Raw genomic sequence first — 26,489 nt, forward strand, 5'->3', positions numbered from 1 at the left:
TAAAGCATTGAAAAGCAAAACTGGAAGGATCGAGCTGTGATTGTCTGAAGACCGATTAAAGATCGTCAAGCGTGACGCTGTTGATCGTTTGCGATCGAGAACGTTTTGCGACAGCGCGGATCTTATTCATACACGAGTGGTGGGATATAGTCGATGGGAACTTCACCTCGGCAACCTGATCCGTTCAAAATTATGTAGCGTGGACTCTATCGTATTCTCCTCAATTTCTTCAAGCTTTTCATCGCAACGGTAGGATGGGTCGCCGGAAACCTGTGCCTTTTGTGTTTCATTGGTCGAGAGTACGCGTGTACGTACGCGTCTTCTTTCTATCTTCTCCGAACGATTTTTGTCGGCTCGTTCGGCGTCGAGCGGATACGCTGATCCTTCAACTGTGTGGTAGATCCAACTGTAAGAAAGATGATGTGCGTCGTTGCTATGTACGATGATGTATCTAAAACGTGCGCGGAAATGGAAGATTTTGTTTGAAATTTTGGCCACCGTGTCGTACGTGGCGAATCGTCTATTTCATCGAGTCTCTTTCGGAGTTCTTTCTCCTTTCTATTCTCTTTTTTCTTTTCGTCTCTTTTTCGTTTTTTTTTTCTTTTTTTTATTTTTTTGTATCTTCTGCCGTTTCATCGAAAGTTTGCTCGCGAATCGCGTAGCTGTTACGCGTTAGACGCGTCCTTCGTCTCTTCTGTGCGCTGCTTCTGGATTTCTCTTTTCGTTTCGCTGTCCACTTTCTTTCTAATACCGCGACGGTAAGCGTAGCTTCGCTGAATGTTCTCGTCGTTTGTCCATCGTCGTGCCGGTTTTCTCGTGCGAATTTTCATCTCGTGTATTTCGTCTGCTACTGTATGTTATTATGCCTGGGCGTGCTTTCTACGACTGCACCAGCGTGCGCAGTTTGTACCTCGTGGAGGAGCACTTTTCTGTTTTTCTTCTTTTCTTCTTTTTCTTCAAAAAATGTTCGATAAAAAACTACACAAAATGACTGTTGTTCCGTCGTACAAATAGTCTATACGAAGAAAGTGATAAAAAGTTGATAAAGCTTAAGAAGAGTCGTCGGTGATAGGTCGACGACGACATTGGACGTTCATACAAAAAAGAAAGAATCTTTCTCCTTTTCTTCTATTTCTTCTTCCTCTTCTTTCTCTTCTTTCCCGTATCTTTTTTTCTTCATTTTCTCGTCTGTTTTTTTTTTTTTATTTCCTGCTTCTTATCTTCGTTTCGTCGAGGCTCGCATACGATAGTTGAAGTTACGCACGTTTCACGCTTCGATTGAAGGAATTGTTCTCGTTCTCTTCGTCGACAAAGTTACTTTGTTACCTGATGCATGATACGATCTTTTGTTTGTTTATACTTTTCCGTTCCTGGTGTTGTATCTTAATCTTGTCTCGCTGGATATATGGAAAATCTTAACTTAAGCGTCGAGCTTACTTTTAAATTTCCTCAATTCTAAATCGATAAGTGCGATTTCTCACGGTAAAATATTCTAGAATACTAACATTTAAATTTACCGATAATTCGATTTTGTACATTTGTTTTCTTGGTATTCTTAACCAATAGTAGATTAACTTACTCCTCGCCTCTTAATTCACGCGCATAATAATTTATAACGTTAAAAATCTTTTCTCTTTTCTTTAAGTTATTACTATTTATATTAATAATTTCTATTCAATCTTCATATTCATTTTTTTTCCATTTTTTCTCTTTTTTTTTGTGTTTAAGTTTTGTTACTTTGATTTGTACATTCTCCCGAGCGTGCGAACGGGCTTTTGTCACGTTCTCTCCAAATCTCTCTATCCCTTCCTTTCTCTTCCTACGTGGCGTTTGAGAAGTGCTATGCTGAGGAATCGTCCGGAAAATTAACTTTCGTCTCCGTGTTATCGCGATGCTTGTTGTGGTGTGCTTTCTCCTTTTCAATGTTTGATCAAGTTGTTGCGTGTATATGATTTTTGCATTTATCGTGTTCGCGCGGTATATTACCATAAATTCTCTCGAATTCTCGTTACTTGTCTTTGCTTTTTTTTTCTTTGTCGAAACAGAGTGCAAGTACTGTGGACGAGCAACGAAGTTAAACAATGTCCTCTTTTTCACTTTCTACGCTACTGAATCCTCAAGTTTCTCGTTTTTGTTGTCGTTACGGTGGCTTTCTTCTTTCGTCTTGTCGTGGAAATTTCGTCTTTCGAAAATTAGCGCAACGAAAAAATGAATCAAAGATCGATGAACGAGTTAAAGGTGTAAAAATTCACGTGCGGGGCAGATTGTGCGGATCACGAACTTTCGTTCTTGTTTCTCTTCTGTTCTTTTTTTTTTCTTTTTTTGTATTCGTACCTTCTTCTCTTCCTTTCTTTCGTTTTTTTTTTATTTTTTATTTTTTTTTGTTTTTTTTTTACAAAGAGATATTCCGAAAAGGGGTAGGGGCGATGGATTTCGTTGTTGCCGCCAAGTCTTCTCTCGCGCCGCGCAACAACGAAATTCTGTGAAAAGAGCGATAGTAACTCTTACTAGCGTCGTGCTTCTCTATACATTTTGCGTTTCTGTCGTTTTTTTCTGGCACGTTTTTCGCGTGCGATCGACCGTGGAAAAATACGTGAAAAATTTGGATTCGTTGTTTTGGCCGAAAAAATCAATGAATTCCGAACGTGTTCCCTCGATGTGTATCGTTTCAGGAAAAAGGAGTGTCAAGTGATTTCGAATTAGCGTAAATGATTTTTGGTCGGTAAAGCGAATCTTTCCGTTGAATTTGACCTTGTTGCCGATGATTATGAAACCGTTGCGTATCTTCGTTTTGTCGCGTGTTGCATCTTCCCTTTGTTCTATGGATTTTTATCTGGCGGATTTTACGTTTATCGTTTGTCGTTCTATGGTTTCGTGGTTATTCTATAAAACGATGTCCGTTCTGTTATTCTCTTACTGCTGTGTGCATATTCATTTTAGTCTCTTGGCACTTTCCTCGTTTTTCTTTCCGTTCTTTCTATTCTTTTTTTTTTCTTTTTTTATTCTTCTTCGTTTTAATCCTCTTTTATTCTTACTTTACAAAACGTTAATCACTCTCGTCTCTTTAAATATTTACGTTTCATAAATAAGTACGGAAGCGAAGGCCTGCGGGCGAGAAAGCATTTCCAGGAAGCGACAACGACGAAAATCGCGTCACATAAAACTGCGAGCCCGATCGCCTTTGTCGCTCGCCGTTGAAACGACGTTCGCTTGCCGAGCGGACCTGGCGCCGCCGTTCTCTCCAAATATATTAAATATATTATACAATTTACCCGACTAAAGTTTCCTTTATCCCCCCCTCCCCTGATGAGCTACAGACGCGCACAGCGCAAAAAGCTGCGCGCCGTGCCCTTTTAAACCTTCCTTTATCTTTATCTCTTCCATCTCTTTTACGCCCATCTCTCTTTCTTCTTTTTTTTTTTTTCTTTCTTTTAAATCTTTAAGTTACATATTCTTTTACGAAAAACACTCCGCTTCGCTTCTTCGCTTCTTCTACACCACCTTCCTCCTTATAATCTCCTTATAACTCTATTTAAAAAACATTTCAGACTTTCTTCGTCGCACCTCGCTTTTTTTATTTTTATTAATATCGTTAAAATTCATTAAGTTATTAAAAACGTCTAACAAAAAAATTGAAAAAGAAAGATTCACTTAGATCTCCCCAACAAGGTATCAAAAATAAACTTATTACTCTTAGATTCATTTCGCTTTTTTTCACGTTGCTATCTCGCTTCTCTCATCACGTAGTTCTTCCCTTTCTATCCGCTTTGTCTATTTTTCCTTTTCCACTCAAATCCGGCGTCGTTATTACTCTTTTCCTTCTGTCCTCGCTCGAGTTCGCTTTCGTTATACCGCCCTTCTTTTCTCTCTCCCTCTCCCTCACTCTATCTCTATCTCTCTGCATCGTCGTGTCTTCTTTCTCATTTTCTTTCCTTCTGCTTTTAATCCTTCCGGCACTCCTCCACCTTCCAGATGCAGCGAAAAAGAAAAAGCCAAGAGAGCGGAGAGCATTGGCGCACCGAGCTTCCACCGCTCGCGTTCGTCTCTTTATTTTCCTCTGCATACCTTCTCCATCGTTCAATTTTCCATTATCCGCCGATAGTAGTAGTATTGCTACGCACACTCAACAGAAGTTCGTTTCTCTGTAATCCGTTTGCCTTCTCACCCGATAAACAAAAATCCTAACACGCGATATAACAATTCCCTTCCATTCAACGTACACGTTTTCTCTTTCGTAAAACTGGATTCCCTCCTACCTACCTTAAACTCGTGTATTTTTGTACTAAACGCATACCAAATGCCATGAGGTGAACCGACGGTCGACGACCCTGTCTTTCGATCAATCCCGTGAACCGGAAGGGATTATCGTCTTCGTCGCTATGCGCGAATGCCGGCCACCAGGTTCAACGTACTAATTGAGCATCGATCACGCGCCACGAAATTTCAAGGAAATCTTCTGGCTAACGCTAGGTAATTTACAATCTCTGCCGGTAGCGAAACTTTCTGTTATCGATAGGAGAAATTGAAACGTATGAAACGATGACAGGGTTCCTATAATATAATTAAAACGAAACTTGCATGGCGGAGAGATTCAACGATCTTGCGAATACTCTTCTCGTGGCACGCGATGATGCGTCTCGTCAGTCCGTTAATTTATCTTCTCTCCTTTTTTTTTCTTTTTTCTTTTTTTTTTTCCTTTTTTTATCCTCTGTCACGTTTATAAATCACTGAAACGGATCTAGCCCGTTCGAACAGTTTCTCAAGTCTCTTTCGATAAATCAGTGTAAATTCACTTCACCGTTTTAAATAGTCCTGAAACGTTTAGCATCCTTTTCACCGTGTTTTTCATCTTTCCTACCTCTTTCACTCTCCCTCCCACTTTTCCCATAAAATCGCTTACACGATCGATCTTTCCGTTTCGAGCGAAAACGTTTCCTGCCCGTACGATGCATGTGCGAACCATCGTATCCTTCAACTTGTTAGACTCATGCCTTTTTTTTCTGTTTCTGCTTTCATAAATCAAAACTTAAGACTTTTAGGAGTTACGCGCAATCGGTCACGAATATTCTTCGTTAATGGAAAACGTTATCTTTCCATCGCGTTCACCTATCGTCTCTTCAACGTTAAAAACACTCAATCTTTGAACTCTTCTCGAATTTTGTATTATTTCTTTCGCCGATGATATACGACCAATCGTCGCAGAAAGAATCCTAAGAATTATCGTGATCGATAGTACGCGCCGTGCCGGAAACGCGATATCGCTGCGAGTTTCTAACGTTTTTATTAAATTTTTTAACGTATTCGTAATAGTATTTGCTATCCTAATAGTGATACGACTATATAATATATATATATATATATCTATATATATATATATATAATTAAAACAAGAGAAAAATAGAGAAAAGAGAAATAATTACAGAATTTACGAAGATCGTCGAGGACCGGAATTTCATAAAAATTCGCAGACGTACGATCTTCGTTTATTCGATAACTCGCTGGCGATATCCACGCTCGCATCACGAGGCGAAGAGCGACATCAAATACATAATCACGATGCCTTTTTCTCGTTAAACATCGCTCTTCCACCTCCAGCACTTTTCCCACTTTTCTCCTTTCTGCGGTTCTTTTCTCCCGATTATCCTAATCTATCTTCCTTGTATTTCTTTGCCATATAAGCCTAACCAGTAATTAATTACTTATCAATTAATAGTAGTATTCAACACACGCACACTCACACATTATTACATTCATTTATAAAGTAAAAATCCCTGAAAAAGTTTCATAGTTAGTAGCAACCGTCTTATCATTTTGCTCTTCTTTCGGTCTCTGAAACTTCTTACATTTGTCCTTTCCTCGAAAGCGATTCTCGCTTTCTCGTGCGTACCAACGGTCGCTTTTTCATTCTCCCTTTCTCTCTTTGCGGAACATCCTTCTCGTAGCACGAAACAACGTCCGTTCCATGTACAACGTCGAACAATTCCTCGGTATTCATCCTCTCGTTTTATACTCTTTTCTTCCAAGCGTCTTTGCTTCGTAGTTGACTCAGTTTCTTCTTTCCGATCACTTTTGCAAAAAAGCGACTCGACGACGAAGGATGTTGTTTTCGTCGGTATCTCCTTCCATTTGCTGTTTTCGACGCCAATAACCACTCGTCGATTCCCAGCAGACGCGACCCGTCTACGTTGTGTCTTTGACCCCTCCCGCTGCTCTTCTTGACTCTTGCAAGGAACTTGAGGCGAGTAGAGCGTTCAACGCGCCATACGCATGTCACGCATTTTCACTTCACTAATACGCAAAAACTCGTAATCGCTTCTTTGGTATTACAGGCGCGAGAGGGGCGGGGATGAGGGAATCTGCCATGAAAACTTTCCGGCTTACGTCTAACTGTAGAACGAGTCACGTTTCGTTCACATTTTCTTCGATAATTAAGTCTCGTTAATTAATGTCTCTTTGTGTTGTGATATAAAAAAAACTGTACCTAGAGTAGTTCTTTTCTTTTCTTTAAAAAAAAAAAAAAAAAAACCTCTTTCCTGTATAGAGTACTTAGTAGAAGTAAGTAGATAGTTAATAGCAGTAGTAATAGTACTAGTAATAATAGTAGTTGTAGTAGTAACATGTATAACGTAATTGTGTAATCGTTACTTAACTTCTCTGTATATTATTATAACTTTAATATTATGTAGACTTCTTTTTTTAGATTAGTTGGTTTTTATCCTTTCTCTCGTTTCACTTTTCATTATCATATTAAATCTTTAACGGTAATGAATGAGGTAATAAGGTTGTGTATGCTTTTTTTCTTATCATCGTATCCTATTTCATCGACGAGGTGGTTTCGTTAACGTTGCGTAATCGATTCGTTCGAGTGCCACTCGTCGCTTCAACTTCTGAATTAAGCAAACTCGCAACGAAACGTGCTGTAACGCGCGTAGAAGAAGTGAGCGAACAATCTATGAATCGATTATAACTTATCATCCCCGCTTCGAATGGGCAGGAAGCAAATTTTTCGTCTCACTTCGTCTCGCATGATGCGTATTCGTTGGCTAACGTGCACACTTCCGTCTGATTCAACGCGGTGCTCTGCATCGCTTTCATTTCACAGAGCTGTGTATCCTGAGCCACGAGGCTCGTTGTTGAACACGACGTAGGCCGAGTGTCACGATCGATGGCAATCGGTCAACAATAACATAATTTACCATTCGTTCTGTTGCAAAAATCTGTCTAAAAAATAAAACGCTCTATATTTATTGCGTTCTCGGAGATGCGCGACAAAATGTACTTACGACAAATGAACTCGCGTACAAGACGAACTACGGTATAAAAGGGGGCTGGCTGGGGCAGGAAACAAGACAAGAACAGCCATCGATCATGTCACATCTTACCGTTTCGAATCAAACCTATATATTATGATTTTAAATATTATCCAATCCTATTGCATGTGTGTGTGTGTGTATGTGTGTGTATGTGTGTGTGTGTGTGTGTGTGCGGGTACTGTACGTGACATTTTGAACCGATAGCTTTCGCGAAGTACCGTTCGTATCATGTACATCGAAGGATACATAGCCCGCGAGAAGGAGGTCGCACGTAGCCTTTTACGAGAGAATGTCAAAGCGACGAAGGCCACCCCGGCGATTCAAACGGATTCTCTGAGGCGTTGGTCGGCGTCATGTAAGTTTCAGTGACGTTACTGATTTTGTGATTGCTGTTGATTAGAAGGCGAAGTACTAGATTGTTGCTGAGCTGGGTGCTGCGACGCTGTGCCACCTTGTTGGGACGTGGCACTGCCATCTCTTCGAGTACGAGAACCACCTTCTTGGCTGCTACCACGACCAGCGCGTGAGCCTGCGACACCTGCTCCAGGTGCAGATGACTGTAGAACCATAGCGCGAATTCTTCTCTGTGCCGACTGTGAATCAGAGAACAAGCAAAAATATAAATTGATATATTTCATTTGTAGGGTTTTAACGATCGTAAAACGTTGAAGTACTTTTAACGGTAACGCGCGTAATACCTGAACAGAGAAGAATGGGCCAATTATTTGGACGGTTGCTTCTTCATCGGCAGAAGGAGATGTGGATTGTTGTTCCGATAACTTTATGATACTTCCGGTTACACGTTGCAATTCTCTAACGTTTTGTCCACCTTTGCCAATGATTCTGCCAACTTGAGTACTTGGTACGAGAATCTCGATTGTCAATCGGACGTCCTCGGTTCCGCCCACGAATCCTTCCTCGCGCATTTTCTCGAAAATTAAGTATTGAGCCTAAAAGCGAATATTATCGGTGTCGTATAATCGTTACAGGAGAACCATACGAATAACATTTATTTGAATAGAAAAAAAAGGAATGTCGAAGGTTGTAACGGGACCAACTGTACATGGATTGTGCAACATGTCATTGGTACGGGTAACCCTTCATATTTTAATTTCCCTGTTCTTTCAAGACGATGCATAGAAAAACCGCATCTTCTCAAACGGACCAGGTTAATCGAGTACTAGGCGTTTCTACGCGTTTATCGACGATAAAAACCAGTTAGAAACAATTGTCAAGATATTGGGATTCGAACACGGAACCCTGACGTTTGCAAACTAACGTGTTACTTACTAAGCCACAAACTGACTACACGCTAACTAACCGATTATTTAGTTCCTACTTTACATTCGTTAAATCTATGTAAAACTTGTGCTTTTCTTTACGTAGAATATCTTACATATATATATATTTTTCTTATACATATATTATAAAATTTATATCTATCATTATCTTTACATAATTCAAAACGTTATGACAATTGAAATTTTAGACATACGTCGATTTTTTCTAGATCTTTCATCTGTCAAAAACGTGCACTTTTCCATTCTTTAAGCTCGAGCCTCGACTTTTAGCATTAAAAATCATTAGATTTTACTTGATAAAGAATTAAAACGTATTACTATCATCTGCGCAAAACTTACTTTCCACTGTGATTCTGGTGATCCGACGATAGTTACTTTTCTGTCATTTTGTTGTTCTACAGGCTTGTCCTGCTCGATTGGCGCGATTTTCACACTGGCGCCAGAGAATCTGATAATGTTTCTAATGTGTGAACCCTTGCTTCCTATGATTGCCCCTACACTCGTATTCGGGATGTAGAGGAACGCAGTTTCTTGCGTATCTCCTATTGGAATACCTTGCTGCGTAGGCAAACTGGTTTGATAAGGATATGGGGCTGGTCCGGTGCCATACAAGCCCGGACCACGTGAGCTGTATCCCATACCAGCAGTGGACATCATAGCCATTGGATGTAAACCAGGAAACATCAAGCTTTGAGGCTGTAACGATCACGTCATTTCGTTATTACACAAGTTCGATCGTAACTTGGCATAATATTTGAAACGATTTGTTCGCTATGACTTCGCGTAACTCTTAACACTTACAGCCATTGCTTGTAAATCATTTTCGTAGCTTTGGCGTAATTTGCTGGAAATCATAGATTCAGCTTTGCTCATGTTATCGATGCTGCCCTTGACCGTGATAATGCGCTCGAGATTGAAGTTGTTGATGTCATTGATACTGCTTACGGTGATCTTCGTATCTGTATCCTGCATGATTTTCTTAATGGTGGTGCCACCCTTTCCGATAATTCGTCCAATCAAATTGTTGTGTGCAAGAATCCTCAATGAGATCTCGCTGTTAACAAACGGTTACGGCGCGTTAATAAACACACATGCATCCATTATACAGACGCGTATAGCAACTTTCATACATAACGTTGTTTGGAAATAATTTCAGAAATGGATAGCGTTCCAAGCTTCTTACCCTTTACTTAAACCGTAAGCCTCTTGCTGCGTGACCTCCATAATTTTCTTGCAAGCATTCGTACAATTCTCTGGGTTACCGTAGATGGTAATAGCTTTTTCAGCAGCACCAAGGCTGTCCTTACGGTGAACATCCACTCGCGCGCGCGTCATCTGAGTGATCTGACGTATGGTAGAGCCCTGGCGACCGATTATGGCTCCCACCATCTCTGATTGTACAAGAATACGGAGTGGGAAGTCTGCCTGCCGTCCGGAGCCCGAAACCCCGGAATAAGCTACGCCGCTGCGCTGGCTGCGGCCTCTACGTCGGTTCTCCACCGTAGACATTTCCACTTTTAGCGGGCTACCCTCGTACTCGTGACCATTTAACTGGTTCACAGCCCTGTAAAACGGCGAAAACACGATCGTCAGACCACAACAATTACGATTAAGGATGTCGGCTATGAAAAATGCCTATGGACCGGATGATACGTGGGTTTATCTCCGGGGCAAACAATGTCGAAACTTACTGCTGTGCTTGTTCTTGCGTCTCATAGCTGATGAGGACGGTTTGTAAATTAGGATCGCGCGAGGACAATTTCTCCACGGACTGCACTTGACCGCAGTTCGAGAACAGGGCCTCTATATCTTCTATTCTGATCTGAGCTGGCAAGTTGTTCACGATAACCTTGGATCCGGCACCGCTGTAAAAAAAAAAATTCAGAAACGTCAATTACCAAACGTTACACCTGGTCTCGTTACGTTAAGGGTCGATCGTAAGGATGGCGCGCACGATTCGCGTAGAAAAGAAGGAGAGAAACTTATTTTTCAGTTACGCTTGTATTAAAATTATCGTGGTTAAACCGCTTGGGAATCGATGTAATTTTACTAACTCGGGCGAGCAAAGAGTTATTGAATAAAAAACGAGACCTAGTTCGCAGGCTAGTACATTTAAAAGCGAGAAGCAAATCGATCGTTAAAGTTAAACGGTTGTTTTTCTAGTTAAAAAAAAAAAAAAAAAATGCAAAAAGCAGGAAAATCATTGATCGTCAATAATTTCTTGAAACGAGAATATATGGTTGGTCGTGCACAACGTATGTAAGTATAACGCAGGATTTGGGTCAAGAATTTCTCGGTATCGGCTTGAGATCGTCAAAGAGGACGGTGCCTGCTAAACAAAAATCAACTCGACGAGGAAAGAGCATACGGCGAGTCAACACGAACGTACTCTCGACGGTGGTATGGTTACCAATCGAAATTGCAAGGCGGGGACGTTACAACAGCTTCTTCAAACTTTTTTACCGCCTTTAAGTAAACATTTCGTAAAAGTCGAGAAAATATCGTTACAATATAAAAAACAGCGTAAAAGAATAAAATGTTAGAAATTCGTTACGAATGGAATACCAACGCGTTACAATTTCCATGATAGTTTCTACGAAGGAGAATTAAAAATACCAGGATCGCTGATCGCTAGTTACGTGAAAATCGCTATTATATCGTGCTATTGCGATTATCTGTAAGTTCAGTTTCGGTTTTGTTTTACGTTTGTAAATACGATACGATCGCTAATTACGTAAAATAAAGAAACTAATTGTGCGAAATAAAGAGACCGAACAGCGATGATATCGCTGAAAAAAGTTCGATAGTGAAAAGTTTATCGCGCGCAATCGTTAGAAATTTACTCGCAACGAGGAGCCGTTCGATTCGCGACGATACACGCTGATCTATAAATTAACGCGAGTCTACCGTATCCCAGAGGCTCGACGATGTTCTCGCCAAGAGCATCATCAGCAAAGATCGCATATGTGCGGATGCCCCTGTTGACAGTTTCTCTCTCTTTCTTTCGTTCAACATCTCCACGTCGAATTTATCCTCCTCCTCGGCCCTTGCGAGGGAGACGGCGCAACATGAAAGGCATCGCGAATCAAAAGCAAACTCCACCCGTACCCTATCTAAATACCAAAATGCGCCTTCGATTCGTCTCTGCGTCTCTCTTCAAACATAATTCGCCGCAAAATTGGCAATGTGAAACAGCCCGTAGTAATTTCATTTCGCGTTCATTACGTCGGTATATTCCTACGGTTCCTCTTTTCGCGGATATACTCGCGTCCACGTTAATCGAATTTCAAGGGGTGAAGAATCGCGAAATTGGACGCAGCCACGGCACTGGGCGCGACGCAACATGAATGAACCAAATGGCAAGTAAGAAGAGGACGCGGAACGTGAAGAAGGAAAAGGAGGGTGAAACGGCTGAGACTCTCACTTTCGTACGTATCGATTTTTCAGCTCACCGACCCACTCAGCGTCAGGGCTTTCGACTAACCTTGAAGAAAACGTACCGACCGACCTAGCTTGTGCTCGACCAATTATTACGGCCCGATGAGGACGCGGATAATCGCGTATTCGGTCGGTTCGATGGAAAAAGTGAAACAATCGCAGTCTTTTTTCTCACGGAAGCAGTGCACGTGGGCATTAAACGCGCGTACGGGCGTGCTGCATCGCGGGGCGAAAAGATCGTGGTGAAATTAAAATTTTTCCCGCTGCTAATTACTCTCCCATTCCGCGGACAATTTGCAAAGATAATCGATATTACTTAATCATATGGTTACGCGTGCGCTCGTGCTCGCGATAATATCACGTCTTGTACCCGTCCTGTTCGCGTTTGAACGAAACTAACGACGAGCGAAAATTCTATCGTCGAAGAAGGTCGAGGGGCAACCGAGATATTCGATATAAATACGCGTGAAAATACCGAATACCGTGGCGGTGGTTGGCGCCAATCGAAAGGATGGTCGGACGACGATTCCGGAGATAGGCGTAAAATCTTGCACGACGAATAAAACGGTTGAACGGCGGTACGGCACAAAAGGTGAGAGGGCGACGCGCGTGTTACGTGTGTGTGATGGAACTAATTCCAACCCCCCGGAAAACCTTAACCGAACAACTACCGTGGAGCACAACGCGTTCCTGGGTGGCCGATAGAGACTCCTCTCTCTGTCCATCGTCGGGGGCCGGAGGTTCGAGGCTCGTCGAACCGAACTCTTGGACGTGCACGTGCTCGCGCCTGTAGAGAGACAACACGTTCGACCGAGAAAAGTCGATATTATGTCTCTGTTCGTACACAGAAGGTTCGTTTGCACGCGTGTATCGGTACGGGTTACGGGGCTACAGTGAGAACCGTGCAAAGGGTGGAGGACGGCAGTTTGGTGGCAGGATGGAATCGCGGGGGTGGCAGCGAGGGTGAGAGCGGAGGCAGGCCTTTGTTTCGTGTGCTTTTGGGGATTTTCGGCGGCACCCGGTGTGGTGTGAGGTATATATGCAGGAGTGCGCAAGGGAACGTTGATATCGTCGGTTTCGTCTGGCACGCGGGTCCGTCTCCTCCACCGGCACGAACCCCCCACCCCCACCAACCTATCTCCACGATGAACCAGCTAGAGCAGTAACCCACCAACGCACACCAACATCGCCAACCACCACCACGTCACCTCCAACCTCAACCCTTTTTGCGCCTCTTTCCCTCGCTACCCTTCCTGACCACCGGCCTGCTCTGTCTCTCCTATTCTCCCCCGTCCTGCACACCCGCCGACGCATCACCCTTGCCGGATCTTGCACGCACGTGTAACTCGCGATTTCGTCCGTTCACCTTTAACGAAAGGCGGTATTTTCGTACGCCCACCACAGCGACGGAGGAAGCGAAAGAGACACGCGGCAAGAGCACAAGAGCAAACCGATAGATAGAGAAGGGAAGACGGGGAAAGACAGTGAGAGAGAGAGAGAGGGCCTTTTCTGAGCCCGAGGCACATACCGACAGGGATGGACGCGCGACGACCGCAGACCACGGGTCACCCCCGTGGAAGAGCTTTTGATCTCGCCTAAGACACGTTTTTTCGGACTCTCTTTTTCTTCTCTACTTTGCTCCTTTTTTTTCGTTTAACAAGCCAATGGACTCGGACGGTCGCTTCTGGAGGAAGCGATGGTCGGAAGCGGGTCGCGGGAGGGATGGAGGTGGAGGAAACAGCGGGAGGGGGTAGTTGACGAAAAGTTCGAGGGTCGTAATGCGGTGCAGTTAATTGTGAAGGGAATTGGGACTCGTTACGCGCCGCTAGTCGCGTAAAAATGGAGCACATTTACGCAGGGGTAATTAGCGCGCGAGCCACGCGTGTGGCGATTTTTTTCTTGCTTTTTAGAGATGCACCGGGAATTACGCCGTGTAATCATCCCCTGTGAGTTTTATGGTCCCGTTGCTCGTATTTATACGTTTTACCGGACCGTACTAGCAATCTACGAAGTAGTAGCGCGTTTGTCGCTTTTAATCGCGTTTTACCGTCCACATGGTGCGCGTGATTTTTTCGCCAACGTTCGTCTTCTATTAACTCGTCTAAGTCGTTGCCGTAGCCGCTGTCCTTCCCAAGTTACCATCACGAGACTACACAAGTTGAAAGATAAAGCCACGTAACGTTCGTCCTACGACCAGATCCGATCAAAACGTACACTTCCGTTCCATCGATTTGACAAAACGGTACTTGCACTTACGCAACATCTGTACATGCTATTTTCGCGCCAAAGCGCGTACGATCGACGAATAAATATTAGCCGAAAAAGAAACTGGGCGACAGAGTGGCGCTCGATGGAAAGTGTACGGTCCTGGCCGGAGAAGCGTCGACGTCGTTGACTGAACCGGCGGGGCGTACGGCGCCAAAATCGATTTTGAAAAGGGAAAGTGGCATGTACGTGCCAGCAGCGTGGCTTTACATATACAGTATGCGCACGATTCGCGACAAAAACGTGTAGGAGGTAAAACTGCAGCCGCTCCGAATAAAGGTTGCAGCACACACCGCGTACGTTGCAGATGCGCGCGGCAGCCAACACACGTACACTATGCGTCCGCGACACACAGGTAACGCGCGTGCAACGCGACTCGAGCGCGCGGATACGCCACACAGCCAACATTTACATATACACGCGAGGTCTGGTTGATGCCTCTTTTTTCTGGCCACGAGTACCTCTTTCCCATTCATGTGTGAGCGTTAGAAGGGAAGTTGGCGTCTCAATTCGGTGTAACGTGCGTGTACCTGTACGGGTGCGTGGCACGTGTACTCCGCTTGCCTGTTACGCGTGCGTGTGCATGCCACGCACGTGTATACGATGTGCTGGGCTCTGTGAATGGCGCCACATGATGACAATTTCGGTGATTTTTCCCGGTGTTCAAGCGCTCGCCCGTTGGAGCTTCGGCGGACCGGCGGCCTTCTCTTTGTATTTCCACGGATTTGATAAATCGGATATAACCGAAGACAGCGAAACGGTTATTAAACTGTTAATCTTCACCGATCCAACTGCTTGATGGGACAACCGTTTGACCACGTACTACAGAGATAGACGGAGGAAAGTTTAAAGGACGAAAGATATGGAAAGAAAAGAGAACGGATATTAGAAGACACCCGAATTTTGTATCTGAGCGTAATTTAAATATATCAAGTTTCGAGAAAAGGAAGATTCGCGTGTAATAAGTTGATACTTTGACGGATTAGCTCACGGATGGCTTAACTTTTGTGGGTTAACGCTCCAGCACGAGTTATTTTTAACCGTTTTATGTGTATCAATGAGATCCAATAGATATCGGCCATAATGTAGCAGATAAGACGAATATTCGACAGCACCGGTAGAAAGATTTACTATGCTTCTGAAAGTTTTTCAACGGCGAGACGTACGAAGCGAATCAAGTAGATAACGCGTTGTATAGAAAAGCGATACGCGACCGATGCGTTTCGTTGTCGACGAAAAAGATAAGATTCCCGCGGAAGCTTGTTAATATTGACACACCTTGGGTGTGAACGTTCATGCACCGCGTTCGGTATCTCCCGATCCATGATAAATACATATTACCTAGCACTCGTTAACGTTCGAAATAGAGTAGCGTAAGATCATTCTCTCACCGTTGTTTAATATCGCTGCTATCCGCAATACGCTATCTACGATACTCGCTACTGAAATGGACTCCGACATGGGTCGTACGAGATATTCAAACACGCGACCAGTATTGTGCGCGATAAAAATTTATACCTAGTCACGGCATAATTTTCCAGATAACAATTTTTTTTTAATTATCGCCACACGCGATTGCAAGTGCAGTTACTACGATAAGAAACAATATATCGATATTTTAAATATTCCGCTTATCGACGATAGCCAACGTTACAACGCAGATTAACGTTCGGATGAAATATTGAAGACGGTTCGTAGGTGAGAGAAGATTCGAATCGACGAGTATAAACAAATTCTGGCATTTAAAAAAGGATGTAAGAGGCAAAGGGTAGGCGTACGTATAGCTCGATTGATAAGCGCCGTTCAAACACCGTTTCGGTCTATTTTGGTCTTCTACATCGAGTGCAAATTATTGAAAGCAGCCTCGATACCTTATCGATACAACGACTGTATAATACGAGCGAGTACCGCGAAGAGTCACAACGTGATACGATAGCGACGTTTCAAGTGCGTGGCGGTCCGGTTGCGAATCGCAGGTTTCAACGATGCGGTGGCCGCGTGCAACCGTAGCAACCGACTAGCCGAGAAAGCTTAGTGCCACATTGTTTGGCTCCTGTAAAACCGTCGTCGAATCGAGGTCGCGATCGTCGCCACTGCAACCAAGGGTCAACGAGTTAGAGGAAAAAGACGGGCACGACGATAACACGTTCCTGAACGACGGAAAAACTGTTCGATAAAAACTACTGGCCGAGTTATCGGCCGGAAACGGTGTAATCGGTACGGTTACACGATAGTTGTGAATTTTAGCCTGTTACACGTTCACCAGAACACTTATCTACTCTTCCGTGGGTTTCGGGAAGGTGTACGCGTATCATGAGAGTCGGAACAGCTGTAACGCGCGTTCATCGTTTCCAACCACGTTATATTCGTTATACCAGTGCGACGAGAGAAGAAATGGAAGCGACGTCACCGATCGACCTATGCGTCTAATACAAAACGCAACGTGGTCGTGGCGCGCATATCGAAAGTTATGACTCACGGCGCTCTGGATCTACGAACTCTGCCTTCGTGAGAGTGTCTGCTGTGTTCGCGTTCATTGACAACGATACGTCGCGTACAAAGACGACGATGCTACACCTTCCTATTCCCGTAACTGAACCACACCGCTTATACGGTTTACGGTGTGTTCCGGTTATGCCTTCGAATTATCCCATTTAATCCAATGCCCACGTAAAGAGTAAAACAGATTACGCGTTATAAATGGACGATGCGATCTAGATTTGCGAGTAGCGCCGCGTCGACTATAGCGCGCCCGTTTATATAGCGTTCCAGTAGTTTTCTCTATAACAGCAGAATCGTTTATATCAGCCAGAGCTTTCAACGCGACCCAAGCAACTTTTTTCTGTTCTCGCCACGCATACAGATCGAACTAGTTAGATTGCAGAGTTCGTGCGTGTATATATCTACCTATGTGCATCAATAATGCAACAATCCTCGATGAACGTTAAAGATCATGCAGAAATTACGTTCGATGCTTCGTGATTATACGCCCGGACCGAGTGATTTTCAGTGTACAGTTATGAACGGTACAATTTCATGAAAAGTTCAGCCTCCGATCTGCCGGAGCAAGAACTCGTCGTCCCAATTTTCGTGATTACACTCGCGCTTCTCGTTCGATCGTAACAAAGTATACTATAGAGGTCGTGTTGCTCTATTTAAATCTTTGCGTGGAATTTTGCCGTGTTAATACAAACGGGACTGTGTCCGATGGTTTCGAGAAAAATGACTTTTCATATTCAACGATCGGCCATCGAATTCGTATTGCGTCGCCGATGTAAACTGTTGTGTCTTCGGTTTCCACGCGGATACGGCTTTCTTACTCAACGTATATATAGATAATTTTTGTGCCGTCTGCAAGCGATGACTGGATTCAAGCGAAAGTCGCAGATACGCCCATTTGAGTTTTACGCGGCTGAAATTCTGCTCGCCACTTTGCCTTCTACCACCCGTTCCGATCCATTCGGATTTTTATAGCTTTATACCATATGCTTTCCAGTAATTTTCCAATTTCTCCAGCGTCATATTCGACTAGTCGTTACGCGCGTATTGTATTACATTGGCAACGAAGTTCTTTTCGTGGTCAATAGCGTCTAATGACAAAATCCGCGATCGCTTAGTTGCTACCCCAACAGAAACGCGCCGTCTCGAACGCGAAACGTGTTCAGTGGACAGTTGCAGCATTATCGGTAACGTTCGTGATTCGTCTAAACGTTTCTATCTATAAAGAATCCGTGTTAAGCGCGCAAAGATTATGAGGAAGAAACGGCAAAGAAGATGGACAATTAAGAGGACGTAGGAATATTTTCTGTATGAATATGACCCAACTCCGACCTGACTCGATTAGACCGATTACGTGCTGCGACTTACGTCGACTTTGTTCGAAAGACGTCGAAAGTCTTGCTTTAAATCACGTAATATCATTAACCACGGTGTTGCAAGTTCGATCGACGATAAATTACTCACAAACTTTGCTCGTTTAACGAAGATGTTGCAGCATCGCTGATAGCCCAGCGAGCGTTTCTCAAATGCAAACTTGATATTTTTTTCAACTCCACCGACCTAGCCGAGGCCAGTACTATACCTGCAGATCGATGAAAAATATACGGTGCCCTGAGAGGAAGAGGAAGTTTAGCAAGAGGAAGAGAGCATGGCGAGCGAAAGAATTTCACGCGTGGAGAAAATTTCGCGTATACCGAGGCAGAGAAATCCGTGGATGTTGCACAACTGACATAGAAATTCGCGAACGCGATGGAGAGAGAGAGGGAGAGAAAGAGAGAGCGCGCGAAACGATTGAAACGGGCCAGGAGGAATTAAACAAAAACGAATCGACGGTTCGAGTATTATGCGGCAGAATTTCAATTGACTTTGTCCCGGTTAATGCCGGAATCCCTATTCCGGCACGCGGTTGTCGCTATTATAGCGACTGGCCTCGATATACAAACTGCTAAACGGTCATTTTATTTTTAACTTTACATTCAAGTTCCGCGCGGCCACCGACTGAAACAAAAGGAGGCTTTTATTTGAACTCAATAATATCGAGTTGTCACGAAGGTTGGACTCTAGTTAGCGCGCGCTAATACCCCGCCCGTTCCGTTCAGTCATAACCTCGTTACATTCGAACTCTTTAAACACCTGTCCAAGCTCGATGGACGCGTCGCTAATTGTAAGTACCATTGTTCCACCTTTCGTCGTTTTTCATTTTCCCCTTTCGTTAAATATTTACTAGGCTTTCCTACGAATTGCGATCGTCCCAGGCGATCGGCTCGTTAACATTTTTCATTCGACGTCGCTAACCGATTCGACGATCGCTATTGGGGCGCGTATCGCGCTTGTAAACATCGTGGAAGCAGGGCAGAAAAACGAGTGGACGCAACGTAATACGCCGGTGTGTACAGGGTGAGCGCCACACGATGATTAAATAGCGGCGCGATCTTGTAACGCGATACGTTCGGATATTTTTGTATTCGAAAAGTTATTACACTCGATAAAAGCCAAGGGGATTCGTTAACGCCACCGGGGTTTCATCGGCGCGGACTTTTTCTCTCTCGAGACGCCGGGCGCTTCGAGCAACGCCAGCGATTTCATAGCTGGGCGAGAAAATAATCCTTGGAAAATAGCGGAGAAAAGGGAAAGAAATAGGAAGATCGTGGAAAGAAGAGGAACGAGGCTGCTCGAGCGCGATCCGCAGATCGACGCTTTCTGTATTTATGATTGGGAAAGATCATGGAGTGTGGCACGCTGGAAAAACAACTTTTGCGATTCAGGATCACGCGTCACACGGTACCCGGAGAAACGTAGAAGGCGATAGAGACGCGAGCGAGAGAAAACCGGCCTATATACGTGAACTCTTTCTCGGGAGAAAAAAGGGGGCCAGGAGGGGGGGTGTAACCTCGACTCGCGCACACTGGCTGCCCGTGAAAGACGAAGTAGGTATCGATAAATTGTCGAGAGCATCAATTACAATCGTATACAATTACGAGCGCTACCTTTCACCGAGCGCGAAAGCGCAAGAGCGCGACCGGCCAGGCACACGTGGCGCTCTTAACGGCGTCGACAACCGCGCGCGCGCTCGGGAACGCGACAACGATTTCCGGCCGGTTCGTGGAAGAAGAAGACGATAAAAAAGGACAAAGAACCATACGCGGCGGGAAGGGGTTCGCGCCAGTCAGAAGACGAGGAACGTGAGGAGAGGAGAAGAAGGACGAGAAGCGGAGAGAGAGAGAGAGAGAGAGAGAGAGAGGAGGGACGGAATAGAAGGAACTGGAAGTTAGAGAGAAGAAGCACAGAGAAAAGGATAGGAAAGGTGCGATGAGTCAACGCGCGGGAACGGCGACGAATCATCGTCAATTTCACCGCGGAGCTATGCAGACCGGCGACCACTGACGTAATCATAGCACGGAGGCACCATTGGCCCTTTTATCGTGGCGTTGTTACCAGAACGATCTGCTTTTCTGCAATGCAAAAGAAGGGGAGGAATAACGATCCTCGGGGGGATTTCCCACATACGCAACGAGTCACTGCCACTTCCAGGTAGCCACTGATAATTTCCTCTTTGCATATCCGCCGACGTTCTACGAGCGTATGTCAATGTCTTCGTTTCTTGGAAGAAAGCCGGCTCTCCGTCGCTTCCTGGCTCTTTCTTTGTCGCGTTCACGATCACGGTTATCGATTTCAACATGACTAAAATTATCGTCCAATTCGGTTCGGTCCGCGTGCACACGGACGTTGAATGTTTAACGATACAATGATCGAAGGTGAAACGGTGGCCATAGATGAAACGAACGTCGAATCGGCATCCTCTTCCGGTCATTTAGATTAATCCTGATGCTCTCCGCTTTAAAACGATTCCTTCGTAAACGATCGCGTTTCATAAACGAGCGCTAAATCCAATCGTATTATCGTCGAGAGTAATCGCGATATAATTTAAAGGACGTTCTATCTTGCGAACGACTCACCTATGTATTTAGATATTTATTGGAAATAAATGTAGAATCGATAGAATACATCGTGGAAACGTTACGAAAGTACAATGAATTTTTGCAAGAGCGATTATCGCGTCTCGTGTTACGAGGTGAAGCATAACTGCCAGTTACACCGGGAGACGAAGGCGCGCGCGAGCGCGCGTTTCGACGCAGCTAGAAGGCGTGCGTATAATAAAATTTGGGCTGGTCGAATTCATTCAACCGCCGCTTCAATAATTCTGAACGAAACAAGGCGAACCGGCGGTTAAAAGAGACGCTAATACGGACATTGAAAAGCCGACAGTCGAAAAGGGGAGGAGAGTAGGCGGGAGAAGCGCGGTCGTGGAAGAGCAGAGGACACGCACGTCGCCGTCGCGACGCTCTCTTTTCCTCGTTCGGTCCAGCGCTAAGCCGACAGAGAAGTTTATTCTAGGACGACGAAATTCACAATAACGATCCGAGAGGAGAGACGCGGCCACAGACGGGCTCGAGATATTTCTGCGCGACGAATTAGCAAGTTGGTCTGCAACTTACATGTACCAGCCGTCGGAGAACGCGACCGAGAGACGACGACGACGAGGAGGAAGAGGAGGAAGAGGAGGAGGAGGAGGAGGAGGAAGGTTCGATGTGAGCGTGGAAAATGCGAAACAAACGGGCGAATATGAGGCGAGCCGGTGACTCGAGCGAGAAAAGGACGAATCGAGAGAAACCGAGGACGCGCGAACGACGTCCAAGGAAACCGCCAAGGGGAAAAGCTCGTGGAAAACGCTAACGGGAAGAGGAAATCTCGATCGAGAGAAAGAAAACGGAGATATCATAGATCGTGCGATAACGAGTCGAGCAACGATCTATTCCATCGTTGATCTCGGTGGATCGATTCTCGAAGAGTTCCGTGTATTCGTGTGATATTCGCCTAGGATGCGTAATGATACGCCGACACCATGACTGCATCGATTTCTCTCGAGATTATGTCGTGGATCGTTCGAAAGCGAGAGCTACCAACGAACGCGAAGTACGGAATTGTCGAGTTGCCTTGCAGCTAGAGGCGCAGCAACAATCGCGTTCTGTGCTCGTTTTGCCTTGGTGACAGGTTTTCCTTGGATCGCGTAATAGTTTTCAAGACGATCGCGCTGAAGTACGTTTATCGAGCGATACTCGCGATTAAAGCGGATTAATGAATCACTCTGTTACCAAGCGCAGGAATGCACGGAAGCATTCCACGCCTTGATATCGTAAACGAGGTGTGCTTGAAACGTGCGTTTGATCGCGATACACAGGTTTAGAGCTAGATCTCGCGACGAGCACCTTTGCAAACGCGACTTCCCCCCAGCAACAAGTGTCCCTTAAAATCAATTGTCAATGGTAAAAGGGAGACGAGATGCTGACGAGATGTTTGCTCGTATCGGTACATCGGGCTATTTTAACATTTATGCGATGCAAAGTGGAAGAGATCTTTTCGAATGCCTCGCAGGGCGTGAGTTTTACAACAAAGGCGATTCCTTTTATATATTCGTACGAGATTTTCTTTTCGCGTGTTCTTGTGAAATCTAGCACTATAGCCGCGAAAGAGATTTCTATTTTAAAAGCTTCGATTAACCTATTTCAAGCGCATAAATGATAAATGCGAATGATAAATGAAACAATATCGTGTAAGGGGCAACAAAGAGGAAAGAACAAGAGGTATTTTACAAGATACGTGATAAACGTGATTCTCCTGCCTACACGAGACACTTATGGCTCTTCAGCTCTCAAATCTTCAAGGTTTCGATGAAAAATTGATGTCATAGGTGTGCGAAAGCTGGATACACACACTAGGCAAAAGTATCTAGTTATTCGACTCGAAGAATACGAGACTCGCAAAAGTGACCTATTAAATCCTAGATAGGGGCACCGATACCTTACAGACGTTTAGAACGACCCGAAGATAGCGACGAATGGTCAGTGGCGTCGCCGAACATCGATTCGTAATTTCATTTCACATCGCCTGGGCCGTTAACATTGGCGCGGCTAAGACCGGCGACGTGATTTCCGGTTGGTTCGCGATTAAAACGGCATTCGGGTTACGGAATGGGAGAAAGTTGCGCAATCTGAAGAACAACAGACTGAACAAGACGAATTTACCGCTATTTCCACGAGATTCTTCGATACGCCTAAACATAGATCCGGGCGTAAACATATTTCTCGCGTTGAAATTTGTTCCTGTCTATAGAGAGTTAATCGTCTACGATAAATTTGTCCTAAGAAAAAAGTGCAATTATCGAAAGGAACGTCTGAAAGCTACCCTGTTACCCTGCTATATCGACATGTACGCGATTCCAACGATGCCGCGAACGCGCGTTTAACTTCAACCAGCATGATGAAGCATGCAACGATTCGGTATATGTATAGTCGCGTGTGTAAAGAGTAACGATACGGATGTAAACAAGACGAACACTTACACGAACAATGATCCTGTGAATTCGCAGATATGGCGACGTTCGTCGTTGACTTATTGGTAGTCAGCCAATAGAATTGTCCTCGTTCGCTAGCGACGCAACAACGATGCTCGTTGGCATCAACATACCGAAAAAGCTCACTGAATTTTCCTCTCTTGTTTTGTAGATGCTCGTTCCTTCGACGGTTAACCTTACTTTCCGCGCCTTCGACAGCCACGATAGATACACGAAGTTCGCGTATAATAACACGATTTCACGTAAAGACACACACACGCATTCATAGACAAGGTTAGAAGAGTCTGTCGAAAGCACGTTGGCGAACGTTCCGAACAGAGTCCGAACGAAACAGACTAATCCGAAAGCGAGTTTCCGTGTAATCAAGAAGCACCGCGTGCGTAAACTACAGGCGGCTAGGCTAGAGTACGGTTAGTGTATTCGAGAAATTGTTCTCGCGCTTCTCTTGTATCGGCGAAATTGAACCTAAGTTTCGCCGGATGATGGAGATGGAGAACACACCGGTCACGCGAGCATCGACTTTGTCCGCGGGCCGAGAAATTTCGTCGGGGCCGCGTGACTTTTGGTATCGAGTTACCACCACGAAAATTACAAACTGTTCGAAAACGATACGGCGGAAAATATGTAAAGGTAGTCGGCGACCTGGATCGATCGACGGCATCCAAAGATCGAAATGGAACGACTATTCCACACACTTTCGATTCACAGGGATCGAACTCGCGGATTAATCGTCGACGGCGTGGTACAAGCTGGTTCCATATGACGTAGAAGAAAAATCGTTGGCGTTTTGGAATTCGCTTCGTCACTTATACACACACGTATAGGTTGAACGCACAAAAATTTTGTACAGTGGCCCTGCGCGGTCGAAACGTAATCGAGACACGTTGATAAATTGAAGCGACGAATAAAATCCATCCAACTCACACCGTACTGTATATACGTGATTTTAGTGATACCACGTGTCCGTGATACGATGAAGATAGTAGCAAACTCTGGAACCACTTTTGCCAGCAGTCCCGTTGAATTTCGACGCGCTGTCGCGCGCTGAACGGAAAGGGCGTTGACTCGCAACACGTACACAAATCGGAACAACGATACAAAGACGAAAATCACGAACGTTACCTATTCGCGATAGATTTAGCGAACAAAAAAAATTCTTCACGACACACTGGCTCACGTCCCGCCGCGAACTGCGAACGCGAGAAGAGCCGGTCGACCCGAGCGCCACGCTCAATCAGCGCGGAAATCGAACTTGCACGAAGATATACGGAGAGACACGAACCGCGTTAAGGCGAGAGATTACAATGCACGCGAATTCATAGCGCGGAGAGTTTGCAGAATTCGCTTCCTTCTGTGAAACTAATATTATCTCTACGCGATCTTAATAGACGCATATTTTTATCCTTGTCAATAATCACGATGCTGAACGAAACTGTAGAAATCGAAAGACGTTCGCCTATTTGGAATAATCGAGTAACGGATCAACCAGACATTTTCTAATTGTCAATCGTTCGTTTTCTTTGATATTTATTCGCGATCGAAGATACCCGAGAATCGAAACGAAACTGACGAAGCCGATCGGAACGAAGAATTTCCTCGGAACCAATCGACCAACAACGATTCTCCATCTAAATAAGTCGATGTAAAATCTCCGTACACTCGAGACGTCCTTCTTCTTCCCATTCAGGGAAAAATCTCGCTGTATTTCGAGTTGTTTTGCGGAGAGCTGAATTTGAGTACATAATGATGGTGATTTTTAGACAGGCAAGCGTTTCAACCGCCTTGAAGAGCAAGACGAACGAAGAAAGAACACCCTAAAGAGATCTTACCCCGTCTGTATCGATAATTCGCCGTTATCGAAACTTGAAGAGGTCTAGCGTAATCGTCAACAATTTGAAAGTAAAATCACGCGGGAGGAATCGGTCGGACAGAGTCAGTCGTTGGAAGCGTGCCACTAGGAACAACAAAACGCTCACGATCCAACCGATCGAACACAAAAATAATCATATGATTTTATCGTAATCTTATGCCACGACTATTCGTTCTGCATCGAATAACGCCAACCTATTACGTTTACGCTGGATTTTAAAAAACATTGCGTCAACCAATCCACCGTGAGTTCAAGTTCGTTCGATAATCCGACAGTCACGCATCTTCTTTTTTCCACGCGGTATTCGTACGAGAAGATATTCAAATTCCATGCACGTATAGATAAATAAATTATCTTCTGCATCGTGCCTCGCGCGACGCTTATATATATATATATAGACCTAAATATGCTGAAAAATATTCTACAGGCGAAAAAAGGGCGGTGGCCGAAAGAGAATCGGAAAGCCCGCTCCAATACTGTCGTGTGTAAATATTCGATGAATTCATCGAAAAACCGGCAACATCTGAATAGGCCCTTCATCCGCGTGCGAATTTTTTTTTTCATTCTTTTACTTCCATTTTACAAGTTGACGGACCATTCAACGTGAATTTTTCCTAATTAATCAATATCCCGGACCGGTGCTGGCTCGACCATGCGTACGGCTCTCCCCGGCGAAGAAACGGGAAAAACGTGGACAGAAAAACACTCGTTGCGCGAACAATTTTGTTTGTACGTAAAAACGACTGGCCGGCGAACACGCGGCAGCCACGGACACTCGTCGAGAATTCTCCTATAATTAATTTCCCGATTGTATTGAGCACGCGTTCCGGGAAGTACGCGCGCGTACTCCACGTTTCGCTAACCCTATTTTAATTCATTTATTACTGCGTAATGTCGATCGCGTTATCTCTTCTTTTTTTTTTTTTTTTTTTTATTCATCCTCGCTTCGCTCGCGAATAGAACAGACCGCGTTAAAAACGATTAAAAATTTTTTTAACGCGCCGTGAAAAAAGTCCGCGAAGCGAGCTTTCCCCATCAAAAATATTCAAATTTTTAGATTTTCGGATTTACCAGCGAACCTGCTGCGGACGATTCTTACGATTTCGAGTACGATACGTTTCGCGTTTTCCGAAAATTTTTATCGATCGTTCTTCGCGCCGTATAGACGAGCGTACGTATACATCGGATCATGTCCGTTGCCTGGACCAAACAACGAGGATTAATCGAATACGGCGGTGTTGCGAGAAAGGATTAACAATTTCAACGTAGGATGTTGTTAGAGCGCGTGGTGGTACGGTTTCGTAGCTGTCAATCGGTGTAAGAACTGTGAATGAAGATGAACAGAAGAGATAATTTGGTCGGAAAGGCTGGCGCTTTTGGCAACAGCGGTG

At 44.5% G+C, this 26,489-nt stretch overlaps 1 protein-coding gene across 2 annotated transcripts in view; it reads right to left on the reverse strand.

The window, feature by feature from the left end:
* Window positions 1–4,050: 4,050 nt before the first annotated feature.
* Imp (IGF-II mRNA-binding protein) overlaps window positions 4,051–26,489 on the reverse strand; it is a 55,896-nt gene continuing 33,457 nt past the window's right edge. For both annotated transcript variants that reach the window (XM_069124151.1, XM_069124152.1), the window contains 6 exons: window positions 10,306–10,479; window positions 9,798–10,178; window positions 9,416–9,668; window positions 8,954–9,310; window positions 8,012–8,263; window positions 4,051–7,906 (listed from right to left, as the gene is read on the reverse strand). In XM_069124151.1, coding sequence (XP_068980252.1) covers window positions 7,685–7,906; window positions 8,012–8,263; window positions 8,954–9,310; window positions 9,416–9,668; window positions 9,798–10,178; window positions 10,306–10,479 — 1,639 coding nt within the window. In that variant the 3' untranslated portion in view covers window positions 4,051–7,684. The remainder of the gene's footprint in view (window positions 7,907–8,011; window positions 8,264–8,953; window positions 9,311–9,415; window positions 9,669–9,797; window positions 10,179–10,305; window positions 10,480–26,489) is intronic.

This window comes from Bombus flavifrons, chromosome 11 (assembly GCF_040668555.2).
Source record: "Bombus flavifrons isolate JBK064 chromosome 11, iyBomFlav1_principal, whole genome shotgun sequence".
Taxonomy (NCBI): domain Eukaryota; kingdom Metazoa; phylum Arthropoda; class Insecta; order Hymenoptera; family Apidae; genus Bombus; species Bombus flavifrons.